At 40.1% G+C, this 18463-nt stretch overlaps 2 protein-coding genes across 2 annotated transcripts; both read left to right on the forward strand.

Annotated features, from left to right (window-relative positions):
- The first annotated feature begins 5184 nt into the window (after positions 1-5184).
- Positions 5185-9460, forward strand: c10h2orf76 (chromosome 10 C2orf76 homolog). Its single transcript, XM_042494843.1, has 5 exons — positions 5185-5564; positions 5689-5739; positions 6082-6119; positions 8608-8689; positions 9097-9460. Exons 1-5 carry the CDS (start codon positions 5435-5437, stop codon positions 9171-9173), a joined length of 378 nt encoding a protein of 125 aa, XP_042350777.1. The 5' UTR covers positions 5185-5434; the 3' UTR covers positions 9174-9460.
- Positions 9461-11029: 1569 nt separating this feature from the next.
- Positions 11030-16274, forward strand: LOC121949588 (acyl-CoA-binding protein-like). The gene is made up of 4 exons (XM_042495319.1): positions 11030-11183; positions 12311-12428; positions 13465-13527; positions 15900-16274. Exons 1-4 carry the CDS (start codon positions 11169-11171, stop codon positions 15974-15976), a joined length of 273 nt encoding a protein of 90 aa, XP_042351253.1. The 5' UTR covers positions 11030-11168; the 3' UTR covers positions 15977-16274.
- The last annotated feature ends 2189 nt before the right edge of the window (positions 16275-18463 follow it).

Consider the following 18463-nt stretch of genomic DNA (forward strand, 5'->3'; position numbering starts at 1 on the left):
GGAGAACCCTTGGCTAGTCAACTTGATGACACTTTGATACAACAGTTTGAAGACAATGAACTGGGCATCAATACCATCACATTTCTAACAAGAAGCACAGAGCACATTCCCCCAGACACAGCATCAGGCGATCAAAAAGGAAGTTCTACAACTTCATATGATGTGTTGTGTGTCACCATAAAATTTCACAGGGTCAATCTTCTGGAATAAATGATAAGCCAGTTCAAGGATCCAGAACTCCTCAAACACCCCCTTAAATACACTTACATTGATGAAAAAGGAGCTGATGAAGATGGTGTTTCAAGAGATGTGTATCTGTATGTAAGGGGAGGAGCTGAGAGATCCATCACTGTCTCCCAAATGGCAGGAAGAAGAATGGAAATCTATTGGCCAGATTCTTCTTAAGGGATTTAAAGACCAAGGATACTTTCCCTGCTGCCTTGCCCCTGTTTTCACAGTGGCTCTTATTTTTGGTGAGAATGAAGCCTCAGAGGATATGCTGTTTGAAAGTCTTCTCCTGTACAAAAGTCAGTCAGACAGGGATCTGATAACTACTGCCTTAAAAGAAGAACTTGTAGATGAGGCTAGAGATGAACTAGTTGATCTTTTGGACCGCTTGGGTGTTAAAACACTTCCAACATGAGAGAATTTACGGGGAATCCTTGTAAAAGTGGCACACAAGCAGTTGATCCAAAAACCAAGATATGCTGCAGAAAAAACGTCATTAGTTGCGAGCCACTTTTTACGAAAGGCATTTGTGAGCACACAGGCTCTTACAGATGTATTAAGACAAAAAGCCAACAACAAGAAAGCTTTTGAAGATGCTGGATGCATCTCCTACAACTCAAGCAGAGAACCAGAGCTTTCATTTTCTGCAACAGTACATCAGAGGACTGGATGAGTCAGGACTAGAAAGATGTAAAGGTTTGTCACAGGGTCAGATGTTGCATGTGTTGACAAAATTGAGGTATTGTTCACTCCAGTGGATGGACTGGCACGATGACCTGTCGTTCATACCTGTGGGCCAGCTCTGGAACTGCCATTGACATACACTTCCTACCCAGAGCTACGGAGTGAAATGGACAACATACTACTTACTAAAACCTAATTTGAGTTTAGCATAGCTTAGATTGAGTTTATCATTTCAGTTGCAAACAGAAAATATGGAAAATCTGAATAGCATTGTTTTGATCCATGTGTTGCGTGGCCAGGAGTCAATTGAGTCCACTAGTTGACCCTTTAATTTACCAATAAGACTTAAATGAGAATTTAAAACCAATTAAAAGATGTTAAAAGGATTAAAAAAAAAAAAAAAACGACAACGCCACCTAGGGATTTGCAGAGCCCTAGGACTGTAAAAGGCTAAAGGTTCTTTAAATCAGGGGTGAGCAGAGTTTAAAAAAACACCAAGGGTAAAAAGCAGATTTATTACAATAAAATCATGGTGGTAAAAGAGCACATATGATGCCTAAAAAAGTCTGTTAAGTCCTTTTCAGTACCCCTTTATCGCTGCCCCTTCCAGTGGAGTCGCTTGCCCACGTGTGACGCCAGTGGCCGCAGAGTCCTCAGCAGACCTTTCCTCCCTGAACTGCAGCAGCTCCCGACCGCTCTCTCCCCGCAGCACCTCCTCTACTGCTCCGGTCGTCCTGGGGAAGTAAATAAACCAGAGCCAGTACCGTGGCGACACTGAACAGCCCCAAAATCACACCCCTTGCCTGGCCCCGCAGCTGGCCCTCCAGTACCCGCCGCACACACGGTAAAAAATACTCACGGATTTCCTGGGCGGTAGTCAAACTACCGACACAGGCTGGAGTACTCTCGCCAAACGGGTACAGGCTGCTGCGCTACGGGCTCCGGTGTCTTTGTCACCTCAGCTGTGTGTTCCGTCGGGTCACCGCAGCCTTTACTGGCTCTCGTGGTCGCTTTGTCCTCCCTCCCTCGTGTCTTCCGCTTTCCTCTTTTTACCTTTTCCCCTCCTACGCGCCACACCGGTTGTTCATTCACTGATTGCTGCCTGGAGGTTGGTCAGTGTCCGTTGCTTTCAGGGGCGATGGAAAAAGACAACACTGCATGCAAAAATACTCACTACACAATAAAAACAATCCCATAAAACTTAGTTAAAACTAGCACAACAACTTAAAAGCACAATAGATAAATAAAACTAAAACATGCAGAAAAGCAATTTTAAAACATGCATAAAAACCCCCATCACACTGACCCTGTCACACATGCAACGTATACACATAAGGTAAATCCACTGCAACTTCAAAAAAGAAATAAAATAAGGGACAGCATTAGTAGATACAAAATATTGTGAGGTCAGATTCCTAATCAATAACAGCATTTGCCTGGCTGTTTTTTTTTTTTTAAATTATGTTGGTCATTTCATTGTTTAATCTGTTATGTTGATGTTAACCAATCACATTAAAGCAGTAAAGCACTTGCCAAGATGATAAAAAAAAAAACGGTTTCCATTTTACTTGTTGGAATTCCCATCTTGTAGCAATGAGTTTGCTAAAAGGTTTGTGTGCAGGTGGTTTATATTTTTACTACATCTTTTTGTGTGTGTGGGGGGTGGGGGTGGGGGGGTTGTTTGTTAATCAAGTTTAGGTCAATTGTACTGACCTTAGCAGCAGTCCAAGGTTTTAGTGACACATGTCACTGTGTAATCTTGTAATGGCTTCTATTTTCAAACTAAACACTTTATATCTCCCATGTGTATCTATAAGTCATAATCTATATTAAGAATCAAAACCTGCAAGCTTTGTTGTTGTCTTCTCAATATATTAAATAATCAAAAATCTATTTTTTGATCACTTAAGTAGTTTATGAATTGTTAAATTATTTTGACACTATTTCTATTTTAACAGTTCACAAGTCACTGCCATTGAGGGGATGTTTGTAGTTTCACTACTTAGTTCATCCCAAATTAAAACATTTAAACCAATCTTTGAAAATACAAGTTGAAAAAATAGCAGTAAATAGAGTTATATTGTGTAAACAAAAAAGAAAAAGTACAAATCCTGTAGGTAGAGAAATACTAGAAAGAGCCATAAAATAGTTTAAAATCATTTGTTGTCCAGAATGATTTTGGGATCACCGAGACATCCCTGTACCTTAAAGAACATATTAAGGTATATCGGGGTGTCTTAGGGACCTGTTCTAATCATTACATTTTAAGTTAGCAAATATATACTGTATGAGCATCTTTCATCGAACTCATTATTCACTTTTTTCTATTTACAGACCAGGAACTGAAAAAACAGAAATGAAGGTTGTGATTAGTTTTTATAAATTTCCCTCTACAACTATACAGTATTGTTCAATACTTGCTGAGTCTGTAGTTGACATAAAGTAGCCCTGTCTTAATGCTCATGCAAGTTTTTAACAGACTATAGGTCTTCAAGTATGTGCGCTATCAGGAAGAGATATAGCTATGGCTTGATCTGCTGTGGTTGGTGAGTGTAAGAAGTTCTCTGCCATCATATGGCAACACAAGTTGAATGCTGTTTCATCGCAAGGATAAGGTCCTCTCTGTTGGCATTCTTGTTTATAGAGCTCCAGTGCTTCCTGAGACACCTCTTTCAGGTGATCTTGTCCCTGAAATAGTTGAGGGATTGTGTACATGAGAATGGGACGTCCACGCAGAGCTACTGCATTTCTGCTGCGTCGGATGATGCAGGTATTCCACAAGTGTGTAACTTGCTGCAGCTCTTCCTGTAGAGGAAGTTGCAACCCCCCAACACATACACACTCAAACTCTCTCCGTCAATCATACACTCCCTTTTTCACCCTCTCCCTCTACCACATGCATATTCTCTCACTCACTCACACTCACACATATTCTCTCTCTCTCTCTCTAACTCACACATACACAAACACACACACACATTCTCTCTCTCTCACTTACAAAGACACACACACAGACATTCTCTCTCTTACACACATAGCACCCCCCCCCCCCCCCATTCCCAGACATTGGATCATACATGCTATATACCTCAATATATGCTATATACAGTCACTGTCTTTCAGTTCCTGGAGACGGTTCATCCAATTCTGGGCATGACAACAGATCAATAAGAAATGATACAACCTCCAAAGGGTGGGACTCATTCTTTCTTTGGTACAGCCCCATGCATTTTAAAATCCTTCTGAGTGTTCGCATACTAATCGCAATATCATCCAACCTGTTCAATAACAGCAGAATCTCACCATGTCTCAGTCCACGCATGAAGTAGAACTTGATCAAATCCTGTAAATGAGCCATATTCTTAATTATTCAATATAAATGATAACCTTATAATCACCTTATAACGTGAAACTTTTCACGTTTCAACGTGAAACTTCTCACATTATAACGTGAAGCTTTTCACGTTTTAACGTTAAACTTATCACGTTATAACGTGAAACTGATCCGTATTTTTTTTTTTCTTTCAAGAGTGGTAGCAATACGCTTCCGTAATATCGTCATCACGACCGGAGAAATTAAATTAACAGAATCAAAATGTGTTGTGCCCACAAAAATGAAATAAAAGGTGGTGCTTTGTAACATTACAAAGTATTGTATTATTACACAGCTCAACTTTAAGTGAATACTACATTCAGTAACTATCGTTTAATAACTATCACTAGTGCTCCGCGCTGCTTCCTGACAACGGGTTGTTGAATTCAGACCGTAGACTGTCTATACAGATCGTAGACTGTATATACGGTCTCTGATACAGACACGGTAAGACGTTTTGCCTATATTATAGGCTTTACAGCCAACAGCATATGGATATGTTGTAAAATGGTCAAAATGATGAATTATGATTAAAAATATCCATTACTACGGCCGGCACGAAGCCTGTGTTTTGTCGGGGACTCCGAGAGTTACATGCGCGTGCACGCGGTGGAGTTCCGCGGGTCCGATGCGCGTTCATTTTATATCTGGAGAAATATCTCTATATTCGGAAAATGGCGCATTTTAAGTGTTTTTAATAATGGCTATTAAAAATGCATTCTAAAAAGTCAACATGTCTCAAAAAATTATCCATTGATTTAAGGAGGTCTCTTTCCCAATGTTAACAAATGGGGAAGTCTTTCTGGGCCATTGTGCATCACGTGACGCTGTAATTCCACTTTCGACCACTATGTAAATTTTGCTTCAGAGGGTGGCGCACTTCCTGGGGGCCTGGCTCGGACACGGAGGAGCGCTCGGTTGCTCAGTTATCCTCTCATCGAGTCTAGAGAGTAGTCGGTAGCTCTTGGTTAGCCTGGCCTGGATAGCTAGTCGGTTGTCAAACCTCAGGCTGTACCGGCTGTACCAGACAGTCATTCCCACACGGAACATATCAGCGATCTGTCATTTCAACGCTACAAGCCACTGTGTCACAACCAGAAGCACTGAAGTCTGAGCTGTGCTCATCGGTGTGTCGGTCAGCAGCGGGTCATGGCGGAGGAAGCGGTGGTCACGGTTCGGCTGGTCCGGTCTTTCGAGCACAGAAACTTCAAGTCCGTGGTGTTCCACCGAGTCCGGTTGGAGCAGACGGTGCAGAGATTCATGCAGCTTGTCAGAGAAGGCGAGGAAACAGACACACACACACACACACACACACACACACACAGACACACGCACTGGATCATAATATTACGTGTGTTCTCAGCATTACAAACTCCACTTATGATTAACCTCATTTCTTCCAGATATTGTAACAAGACAAGGACTTCCTCTTCCTTTCAAGAAATATACATATGGTATGTGTGTCTGACATTAGTGGTAGGATGAGGGTTTTTGTCTAACAATATTTCATATTTTCTCCGAACTTAGTTCTGCAATTATAACAATTATTTTTTGAAGAAATGTGTTTAATGTTGAAGTCTGAATATATTAAATGCAAAACCAAGACCTTTAATTGTGTGCTGATTTACATAAATTTGATGACATCGTCTTGCAATGAGCAGCTAAATGTGAGGACATGTCATGTGTCATGATGGGTCACTAAAATTCTACTGATTCCAACAGGGTTGTGTTTTTAATTTGTTCACCACCTGCAAAATGCATCATCTGCATCTGATTCCATTCTTTTGTATTTTCAGACACAATGAAGATAATCCACCAAGCACATGGAGCTAAGGTATCTGTCTAAAGAAAGTGTCAACCTGCTGGGCCACAGTGACACGTTTTCCTGAAGGCCGAGTGTCCTCAGGCAACTTCAGGGGGGAGGGGACACCACCTAAACCAGGAATTCCTACATGTTATTTCCATGGCCTGAAAAAGTTCAGTCAATATTTGTGAACATGAGCTGCTCTCTCTCCTAAAGCCAAACACCACAGAAGTAATTCTCAAACTTATAATGCCATAGGGTGTAAAGTCTGGAGCTGTTACTTAGCAATAAATGGAGCCTGATTTAGTGGACCCACAGAATGTTTGGTTTCTATTTTTATATTCAAAAAATCTTTATTCTGTTCTATTGTTTTCAGCTGTGAAACATAAAATGTTCCCATATACTCAGAACATACCCCTGGCTGCTCTTAGAGTCATCTTGAACACTTTTCAATTCATTTTCTATGGAGCAGCTCCACACTTTCTACCCTATGACAGGGGTTTCCAGACTTTTTTGAATGGGGGCTGGATTATATAATGTGAAAATACCTAGCGGCCAGCTGCTTCTCGTATCAAATAGGCTATTTAGAAAATCACAAACAAACAAAACTAAGCTACAGTTTGCTCTGTCAGTGAAAATGTATTCAATGTTCCAGTGCTCCTGAAAGCAACAGACCTTACTGTCAACATGTCTGTGCTGTGGCCATGTCTGTTAGGAAGCAGGAAATGTCTGCTGTTAGGTAAATATTCAGTTAGCTTGATTACTGTCTGTTTATGAAAACACATGCGTTCCTACCTGATGCATGTCAACAGTCATACTGTATTATAGTCTTACCATTGTAAGATAAAGGGAAAAATGCAGTGATCTTACTTGATTAACAAATATGTATATATATATATATCTATATATCTATATATCTATATACATATATATAAATATAAATATATTATATTTTAAAAGTCAAACCAAGGGACATTTTTAATTGGATCAAGGGCCACAATTGGCCCCCAACAACTTTGGACATGCTTGCCTAATGACTTTACAGATTGCGTTTTAGGTCTTGTTTTTGGGTTTGGGTGAGAGTTGTTCATCTTTATTAATATTTTTGCACTGGCATAGACCATAGGAATAACATGAATGAATTTCAAAAAATGGGCAAAGTTCCCCTTTAACTTTAGCAGCTCTAAGACTGAAAAGTGGCTCTTGGTATGCAGCTTTTGCTTTAGTGGTATACAACACACACAAATGTGATGTCACTGCCTTGTTGATAGACAACGCTTCTGAAGCTGAACTGCTGAGATGCCCAAGGCCAGCACATCACCAAAAACAGTGAAGCAAATTTACAATTACAACTAGACAGTTTTTGGATACATTGACCATATGTTCAAATCTAAATTGTTACTTTCTTGCCTGAACTACCCCAAAATTAAGTGACATAATAGCACTCCTTGGACAAAAAAATTTACAGCTTTGAGTTTGGCCCAAAATGGTTAATGGTGGGGAAAGATCTTGTGTCAGGTGAGAGAGACACACCACAGAGCTTCAATGTAAGGGGAGAGAGACACACTGCGTGCCACAGAGCTTCAGTGTTAGGTGAGAGAAACACCCCATGCGCCACAGAGCTTCAGTGTCACATGAAAGAGACACACCGTGCGCTACTGAGTTTCAGTGTTAGGTGAGAAAGACACAACTTCATAGTTTGTAAAGTTAAAAAATTATAGGTAAGTCCAAATTATAAGTCCAAAAATCTGTGTCCGGTGTTCTAAATAAGTCTGTTAAACTTTGTTGTCGCCTGAAATAGTAAGTGTGCTCATTATGGAAAATGTTAAAATTTTTCCTGCTCCCTGCTAAGTGTGCTCATTATGGAAGATGTTAAAATCTGCCCCTCCTCCCCCTTTGCAGCGCACCTCAAGTGGAGCCATTTTCTCACAGTGCTCATGTGCTTGCATTCCAGTGCTGCTCTCACCAACACTGAAATGTTTTGACGCAGTCAATAAACCCGTTATCTGCTGGATAAAACGATCAGAAATACTTTAATAGCCGAATATCTGGGTCCAGCCCAACTCTTCATTCAGACAGGAATGCGGTGGTCATGGAAACAGTCTGATTAGCTGTATATTGCCCCATGAGGCTTGAGATCTGTACATCAGAGAGCACAGTGTATGTCCACAGGGGTCGTGGGTCAGTGCCTGCTGGGCCAGGTCTTAACATTTGCATTCAGGTACTTGTGTGGAACACGTTTATGGTCTCAGAGTTGTCCTTGGTCAAGCCAGCTATAAGCTTAAAAAATGTAGGGGTCTCAGAGGAATGAGCTGGAGATCATCTCTACATTAACAACTGACCAAGTCTGTGTTTGCCTCATTTCAACATCAGAAACCATGAAAATCTTAAAGTTTAAGGGAGATGGACTTTCAGCCTGACTGTATGTTTTACAAATGTACATAGTTTGGTAACTCTGTGGTCCTTTGAAAACCAAAGTTTCTATTTAAGTGGATTTTTCTTCTTTTTTTTTTTAAAGACTAATGAGTTGGTGATGAGTTTAGAGGACGATGAAAAGCTTATTCTGCAAGATGGCCAAACCCTTGAAGCTGCTGGTGTTGGTAAGAGCTTTTGACTGCTGTTCAGTCAACTTTCATTGAACACTGTGTCTGGCAACACCTGATCCCAAAATGACATGAAGATTTACTGCATTAAATAAATAATAATGATAATAATAATAATTATTATCATTATTATTATTCTAAACAATAAAACTTTATTTGTAGAGGACTTTCCATACAAGCAAAGAGTGTTTTACATTAAGGCTATTACATGATGTAGAATGAGCATAAAATGAGGAGTGCCATAATTAATGCAAAATAAAACCCATTTGGTGATAATGGTAACAAACTTAGGGCAATAATGCAAGTGAGATAAAATATTTTCCAAGCAATACATCTATAATTTGGGGAGCTTGGTATAGATGATCTGCTGCGGAATGTTAACTTCAACATGTTTGTCGTTTCAGCAAATGAAACAGAAGTGGCTTTCTTCAGGAAAGAAGACTACGAGCTCTATAAAGCAAATCCCCAAACTGCTTGGTGACAGCAGTATTTTACCTGCTCTATCTTAACTCAGTTTTTTTTCCCATAAAGACTAGAGGTCAAAGGTCAAGTATGCCAGAAACAACAGGAAAACAAGAACAGTGCAGTCATGTTAATATCAGAAAGTTTTAATTTGTGGTGTTGTCCTTTGTAAACTGATGCTTATTATCCACCACACTGGTGTGCCTTTTTATTTCTATTTTTCTTCTTTTTATCTTGTGGTAGTTGTTGCCATGGAAATTTTCACTGCAGTTTTTTATGTGCGGAATAAAGTTTGACTTTGATGAAGTTTGACTGCTGTTCTCGAAGGTATTAACAGTAAAATGACCTGCACTGCACGCTAGAAGGTGAGCTTTGGCTGTGTGCTGTAGTTTTGGTTATTATAAAAAACATATTAAGGGTGCTTAGGTTGACTCATGCCAGTTTCTCTCTGCAACAAAATCTACTGTATCTAGAACAAACTTGAAAAGGCTTTGACCCTAATGGATAAAGCTTAAACGGTTGGTAAGCTCTAAAGCAAACTAGTATCCTCATATTGTGTCCTGTGAGGTGGAACAGTATTTATCAACAGTTTAATCAATCACTTGTTATTGAGCATGTGCAGAAACAATTATGGCAACATCCACATTAATTAAGTGTAGAGAAGTACTAGTAGTAAGAGATTGCCATAACGAACAGCATTATAAAAAGCAGTTGTTCACTAATCTGTTCCTAGTTGCAGGCTACTAGTATAAAGATCAAAACCACTGACCACATTTTTAATTTCCACTCAAATGGTTGAAATATAAAATATTTGTCAGCGCTCCATTTAACGGAGACAGAGATGTCTTTGGTATCTGTATAATAAAAATCACTAAAGGCCTGCATTTTCACTCTTTCAGGATTCATACTGTCGTGAAAAACCTGGAAAAGTCATGGACTTTGAAAATGGCAATTCTCAGGCCTGGAAAAGTTTTTGAAAACAAAATATATCCTGAATGTTTTTGAAAAGTCCCAAACCTGTATAATGACACATGATGTGTTCAAGGACCACAGCAATGTGAAAAACAACTATAATTTCTGTTTTTACAGTTTCTGGCTGTGACAAATGGTGTAATTTAAATATCACAAAGAATTAATAGAAGCAAGAAAAGGCATTTTTTGTTCTTAAAAAATGTCAATAATAAAAAAAAGCCAAACTGTTTTAAAGAAAACATGCCTTTGAAACCTGCTGGCATGTTTTCTTTACAAATAGGCAATACAGTAAAAACAAAACAAAAAAAAAGACATTTACACTTGTGTGCCCATTCCTAAGCCAAAAAGTCCCCCCTGAGTCCTTAAAAAAATATTTAACTTGCCTTCCCTTTTTTTGCATCACCCTCTCCCTGCTCATAAGTAATGAACAGTACCTTAGTTATATTAAGTTCAAATCCTGTTCTGAATTCATTTTCTTAAAATAAATTCTATTTTAAAAAGCTATTATATTATAAAAATGATAATGAATATACGTTTCAGAGAGTGTGTGGTCTTGAAAATTTGCCTCAAAGTCATGGAAATGTCCTGAAACTGTATTAGTAAAAATATGCATAAATTTGCTCTTTGGCTATGACCTATTAGATGTAGCACAGTACTGCCTCTTCAGTTTTCTTCTAGTTGTGAGATAAATTGAAGCTAAGAGCTCGTGCACTTTGATTTGTGTCTCGATTTTACATTTCCTTGGTGCTAAAGGTTCTGCACCGCCCACGGGATATTACACAGTGGCTCCCTATCATAAAACAGATTGATAATGCAGCCTCCGGAGTGATTGGTTCCAATATTCACGCCACCTAATGAAGCACCGTGATGTTGTGACGGGGCCTGGGGAGACCAATGGGATTAAGGGGTAGGAGGGCGGGTTCAAACGGAACGAGGGTCGGCTGGGTGCAGCAGTCGGTGCATACTGGATATTTGAGAGGACTTTACCCCTTCACCATACGTCGAGTTGAGTCGTTTCCCTTCTGTGTGGTCCCGAGCAAAAATGACTGATCTCCAGGTGTGTATGGATGTAGTTAGCAGCCTTTCGGCTGGTCAGAGCTGCTTTATATTCCTCTGCGTCCTGTTAAAGAGCGACAAGGAGACCGTTAGCCGGTGCTAAAGATTTAGCTAACCAGACGCTAGCTCGAGCCCTGTTTCCTTGTTGTGACCGCGTAACAAACAGAGTAATGTGTGTAACCGACACTTGGTGGAACAGTTACAGTTCGGGTTATAGAGAGCTGTTGGTGTCAACTGTGGTTGCGAGGGAGGTAAGTATTCAAAGACCTGACAGTGAGGTCTGATGGGAGTTGCAGTCCACCGTCATTATTCTTTCCGCCAGGCCAACCGTTTCTGCTAAAACTGTTCATGTCTTCGGTTTGAAATGTGTGTTAATAGGTGGACTGAAGAACATGTAAAATATTCATCTGTTGGTTGAAGTGGAAGCTTCAGATGATAACACAAAGTCCGCATGACTGCTGACATGCAGCTCTGCATGTGTGCTCACTGGTTAGAGGATTGATAAGGCACTAAGAGAAAGTTCAGCACGTCGTGCCTCACAGTCAAATCTGTCAGCTGACCATTGCTTGCTGGGAGTGTTAGCAGTGTTGAAATGCTGCAGGCATTCATACCTTACTCTCTGACCTTGACTTACAGCAATTCAATAACTGACACAGTCTGAGGGTGAGGAGTGTTCTGTTGTGCTTCTCATGGCAATCAGTAGATCAACAGAAATGATTTTAACGTAAATCTAAACTTGTAAAAGATCATTTCACCAGGGTTTATTAATGTGTGAAGTGGTCCTCCTCTGTGACCCAGCTGGCACACAGTGGCACAGCCAGAGGGGTTTGCTCTGAATGAATCAATGAGCTCATTGTAGTAGCAGGGTTTAGGCTGGTTTCAGTTCCAGTTCAGGCACTATTCAGTGATCAAATCAGGGCTAAAGTTTACAGTTTCCTCTCCACCCAGTCAACCAAACAACAGGATGACAGCAAGTAGTAAACTCATCTCCTCCTCACAAGGACTTTGTCCATGTTATTCTTCAGTGTGTGTGGGGCCACTGATCTCTGACCCACTTGTCCACAGGGACTCCTCATCGACAGGTATCCAATCAGTATTGTTGTAAAGCTGTTGTCCTCTCCTCTGTAGGCTAAATTCGATACAGCAGCAGCTGAGGTGAAGACGCTGACGGCAAAGCCGACAGATGAAGAGATGCTGCAGGTCTACTCCCTCTTCAAGCAGGCCTCTGTGGGTGACGTCAACACAGGTGAGACAGAGCTCACTGCCTGCTGCCACACAAACACCACAGCAGTCTCTCACCACTGTAGACCATTTAAAACAGAGATGGGGCCATTGGGCCACGCTTCCCTTTGTACCACCCCTGCTTTTTTACACAAAATCAACCGACAGCTGCATCATTCCACTCCAGTGTGTGATTATGCACTGCATCATGGCATCCTGCGATGAAAGGAGGCATGACAGGCATGACGTTTAACACATAAGCGTCCACCTTTAGCATGACATGATATACGCGTTGGCAGCGCTTTCTAAACAATATCAAAGGCATAACATGTCAATCACAATCATTTACTTTCTCTGATATTTGGGGTCTGATCTTGTCCTCTGCTCAGAGTGTAAGGAGCTCCTGAAAGTCATTGTTTTCACAGTTTGTGGACATTAACAGCCGCTGTTCTTCTTCTTTGTATTAGCTGCTATGCTAACAGCTGCTTTTTAAATCTCCTGCGGTGAGTTGCACAAATAAATACATCATCAAAACTTCACACTTGTGCCACCCATGGTTACATCTTTCCAGCATTACATTTTATACAGAGCTCGTTTCAGTGCTGTTACTACCTCCGTTCCAGAGGTGAGACCACTCTGTCCCCCTTTCCATGATCTGACCTTTTATACAGTACAGAACGGCAGGGCAGTGTTAATGCGGCAAGTGTCACCGCTGTCGCATGAGCTGATGTTGTAAAGGAACATGAGTGTAGAGTATTGCTATCAGCAGCCCTTCACAGGAATGTTTCCAACTCCACTGGTCGGCTGTCAGGCGTCTCAGACTGAGCAGAGAGCTGAGCATCTCAATTACCTCTTTTTACACAGATCAATCTCCCATCACCATAGTAATGCTGACTGTTGTGACGCTGAATAATGTGCGTGCCAGAAAGTGCATTGGGCACCTATGACAACCGGTGAACGTGAGGTGTCTTCACCAGTTTTCTCTGCAGCAGCATCTTTTTGACATGCATTGCCTTCTTTTTGAGTCTTTACCATCTGTTTATGTTTTTTTGTGTCTCTAGATCGTCCAGGGATGTTTGATTTCACTGGTAAAGCTAAATGGGATGCCTGGAAGAAGCAGGAAGGTACACATTCAGTCCTGTGGATGGTGCATCTCTTAAAACTGTGTATTTTTCTGTACAAGGCAGATGTACTGCATTTTACCCCTGTGAAACCCTTTCTTGTGCTGCTTTCAAATGCCTTTCACAAGTACATAAACCTTTAAATTGTGAGCTGATTGGTGGAATTTCTTCCAAACACACAGGGAGAAAAAAAGACAAAGAGCAACTTGGGAGGACCTGTTCCAAAAATTACAAGAAATTAGTAGATTTAGGAAATTATTTTAAAACAGCCAGGGAAAAAATTCTCGGGGAAAAAAAAAGAAAAATGGTGGGCAGAAACAACAGTTATATTGATCATAATTACATAATTAAAATTCTATTACTAAATTATTAGAATTTTATGAGCACTCTTTCTTGGCCATTCCCTTGGTTTGTTTTTTTATTTGTTTCTTGTTTTTATTTTATTTTTTTTTTACTAATTTTTAAGTAATTTTTGTGTATTTGTTTTCTTTCATTGCTCACTGTCTTCTTCCAGTGTTTTTGAAAGAAATCAAGCCAATTTTCTCAGGTTTCAAAGGGTTAATTCTCAGTCTTAGGCAAACCTTTTTTCTACCTCTGTGTATAGAATAAGCATACTGTTCTTTTACTTGCTCTGTGTAGGCACACTGCATTCATCTTCAGTTTTAGGAATAGATTTCAATGATATAAAGAGTTCTCACATAAAACATGTCTCTCTCTTCAGTATACTGACACAGCTACTTTTGAAACAGAAAAAAAGACACTTTAGCTGAAGAGGTAGAAAACCTGCAACATCCAGTGTGCTACATGCCTGGTGTAATGTGGACTGGTCTAATGAAACAATATGGCCAGCTGCATCTCATATTACAGTTAAACAGTATGTTTCTGAAAACATTTAAGGAGAGAAATGTGCAACTCACTTACAGAATCTTGGTTTCTATTTGATCAGCGCTGCCTAGTTTTACTGTTTGATCTCCGTTTTTTTGGCCTCCGTTTTCACTGTACAGTAAGCAGTATTGGTTCCACTTCCTGTTCACAAACTCTTGCCATTTTGACAAAACGAGGTATTAAATTATGTTTCTGAAAACATTTTATGAGAGAAACAGGCAGTGTAGTAAATTAATCTTAATTAATATTCGATCAGTATTGCCTAATTTTACTGTTTGATTGGATTTCGGTGAGAGTTTGAGAGTGAGAGAGGCGGCGGCTCCGTCTCCTCATCAGCTCTACACTCTGAGTCTGTGGTGGCAGCTTGACTTTTGTTTCCAGATTCCTGCATTTCTTCATTTTGGATACATGTGTCAATGCAGCCATTTACAATCCATAAGCACTGTTGTCACACCTCAGCAAATACTGTCCGTTGACATAACCCAGAAATATTCTTCAATATCTGTAATGTCTTTCTGCAGTTAAGTTATTTGTTCTCACTAAATATAATATTTCCAATCCCTGCTAGCCAGAGAAAAGACCCAAATACACTATCAAATAAAGAAATGAAGCTACATGTGATACACAGCATCAGGGGTCTGAACCACAGATACAGCAATGTAGAAATGTCATTTGCTACTGCTCTAAGCTTGTCGCAGTGCATCTGCCTGAGCGTCTTATTGGGGAGGTCAAGATCCACTAGTAAACAAATACATGTGTATTAAGAGTTGCAGATTTCACTACAAAATCCACTCTAACTTGCATAATTCTCAACTGATTCTGAAATGTAGTGGATGTTTGAAATTTAAAGTGGCAGAAAATACAAGTGCCAGTACCTCAAAACTGTACTAAAGTATAGGACTTAAATAAATGTACTTTGTTACACTCCATCCCTGGATGTTGCTCATTCAGAAGACAGAGCCTTCATGTTCATGTCCATGTGTTGTGGCTATTCAGAAGATTACTGCTTTGTCATAGAGATGATTACATTGCCTCCAGTTACTGAAATTAATTCAAACGAGTAACTGCTATCATGTTCACTTTCCGATGTTTCGTGAAAATTGGTTCAGAATTAAGCAAGTTACAGTCCATTTTGAAGTGAATTTGGCATCTCTCAATACATATGTATTTGTTTACAAGCGGATCTTGACCTCCTCAATATGGCGCCCGTGCAGGAGTTTGTCAAACCAGGAACATGCTATCTATTTGTGTATATCTCTGCTCTGAACCCTCAGGACTACACATTGTGTGCTACATGCAGCAAATCTCAGTTTAAAGTCTGATGTAGTGGGATTTTGGATCAACTTTAAATTCATTTATTCTTAAACCACGTTTAAGAAAAATAACAATTAATCTACATTGTATCTTGTACCTTGAACAGTGCTCATTTCTCCATGACTTTATATTCATGTATTTACTAAAATGCATTTTGATCTGTCATAACCTGTCAGGCAAGAGCAAAGAGGATGCCATGAACGAGTACATCAGCCTGGTGGAGGAGCTGAAGAAAAAGTATGGAACATCATAATCACATTCTGAAAAGCAGCTCCTGGATGCACTGAGAGCACTGGCTGAGACCACCATCAGCAGGCCCTCATCCTCACAGCATCAAACGCCTTAAAATCCAACAAGGATGTCCTTCCACATGTGACTGCCTGGCGGCTGCCACTAGTGGTCCCAGTAAGATTAAGCTGGCCTGAACAACCACTGATGTCCAATCAGAGACTGTCCTCCACCACAGTACCAGCAGGTTTTACTGAATCATTTCAATGATGTGTATCTGCACAGAATCCTGCCATTTCCACATAAATTCTTTTTAATTCCAACTGTGTTTGCTGCACTCTGATTGTGTTATGTTTCACATACTGTAGAACTTCAGTGAATAGCCCGGGCTATTATTGGCTTTAATCACTGATTTCAACAGGCTTTTTGGGACAGGCGTCCGTATGGAACGGGCTTTTAATTCCTTTCATACAGAACTTGCTCAGCAAAGATAAACACACAATCAAATTATCTATTTAACCCATTGAGACCTGGGTAAATCGGCTTTATTTATTCAAAAACACAAAAAGGTAATGAGTAACAGAAGAAGAAATAACCCAAAGTTTAGCAAGAAAGCTGTTCAGTGTACAAGAAAATTACCTGAAAAATTAACAAAAAAAAAGAAAAGAGAAAGAAAAACAAAAAAAGTACAAATCAAGAAAAGACCTGGAAAAAAGCCTAAAATTTATAATAACTATGTGAAATATTTTTTTATATATAATTGTGAATAAAGTTCACTGGACATTTTCCCTAGCTTTTAAAAAAACAATCTTCTACATCTGCTTAGCTGTTTTTCTTTCTTGTTTACTGTGCCATCTTCTTTGGTGCTCACACTGTTAATAACATTGAATTGTATTGAATCCAACAAAGCTAACGATGTGTGTAGCATGTCCATATTGACAAAAGTTTAAATATATACACATATTGTATGTGTGATCTAAGTGGCTAACTAAAGTTATTTCGAACAGGTTTTATGCATCCAAAGAAACTGCATGGCAACCATACTGGGCCTCTAATGGAGACAGGTATTTATCTGTCCAAATGTGTCACCACAGTGGGCTAGTCAAAGGGACTGGACGTTTAATTCTCCCTATTACCTGGTTGCCCCAACAAATCTCTGAACTCTCTCCAACTGGTGCAGAATGCTGCTGCTCGTGTTCTAACGGGAACCAAGAAAAGGGATCATATTTCTCCTATTTTAGCTTCTCTGCACTGGCTCCCTGTAAAATCCAGAATTGAATTTAAAATCCCCCTCATTACTTACAAAGCTCTAAATGGTCAGGCTCCATTTATCTGTTCCAGCTCATAGTTCCCTACCAACACTCAAGATCACTGCGCTCTGAAAACACGGTGTTCCCAAAGTCTCCAAAAGTAGGACGGTATCCAGAGCCTTCAGTTACCACGCTCCTCTTTTATGGAATCATCGTCCAGTTTCAGTCAGGGAGACAGACACCGTTTCTACTTTTAAGGGTAGACTTAAGATCTTCCTTTTTGATAAAGCATATAGCCCTTTGTGAGGACTATGGAGACCTCTTCAGAGGTAAAATTAGATCAGATTCATTACCATATCAGAATATGGTTTTTAACACAACTGAATCTTTGCTTCTATCTGAGGAAACACTGGAGAGTTTTGTCCTGGTTGATGCTGTAATGCTTGGGAGAGTTTTCTCCTAAGTAAATCTTACAAACTGCTTTTTAGACCCTATTCTCAGTTCACTTTTTAAAACATTTTATGGATTCTTCGAGGACGAACTTTAAAACATCATGAATTGCTCTCTTCAGACAGGTGTCTTCCCCACTGCCTTTAAGACTGCAGTCAAGTCAAGTCAGTTTTATTTATAGAGCCCATTATCACAAAACATGGTTTGCCTCAGAGGGCTTTACAGTGTACGACATCACTCTGCCCTTAGACCCTCACATCATGCGAGGAAAAACTCCTGAAAAAGAACCCCTGTAACGGGGGGAAAAAAAGGAAGAAACCTCAGGAAGAGCGGTAGAGGATAATGAGGGATCCCTCTTCCAGGACGGACAGACGAGCAATAGATGTCGTAAATAGCAAATGAAATACAACCATGGCAAAAAAGGAAAGAGAAAGAGAGAGGGGGAGAGAGGCACAGCAATAATAGAAACAGATGCATGTCATATTACAATAATGGTAGGTGTGAAATTAGTAATTGCACTCTATGATGATAAGATAAGATAAGATAAGATAAGATAAGATAATCCTTTATTAGTCCCACAGTGGGGAAATTTCCAACATTGCAGCAGCAAAGGGATAGCAAAGTAGCAAGATAGCAAGATGATGTTGAGGGAGATGATAACAGTTTCATGCATATGTTCATAAGATCACAGCATCGGCGCAACCAGGACCAGACTACAATCAGGGCGAGCGAGGGGCAGTACAGCCACAGCACGAGCACAACCAAAGGCAGGGTCGCAGCATCAGCACAGCTATCACCACGGTCAGGCACAG

The sequence above is a fragment of the Plectropomus leopardus genome, chromosome 10, assembly GCF_008729295.1.
Source record: "Plectropomus leopardus isolate mb chromosome 10, YSFRI_Pleo_2.0, whole genome shotgun sequence".
Lineage (NCBI taxonomy): Eukaryota > Metazoa > Chordata > Actinopteri > Perciformes > Serranidae > Plectropomus > Plectropomus leopardus.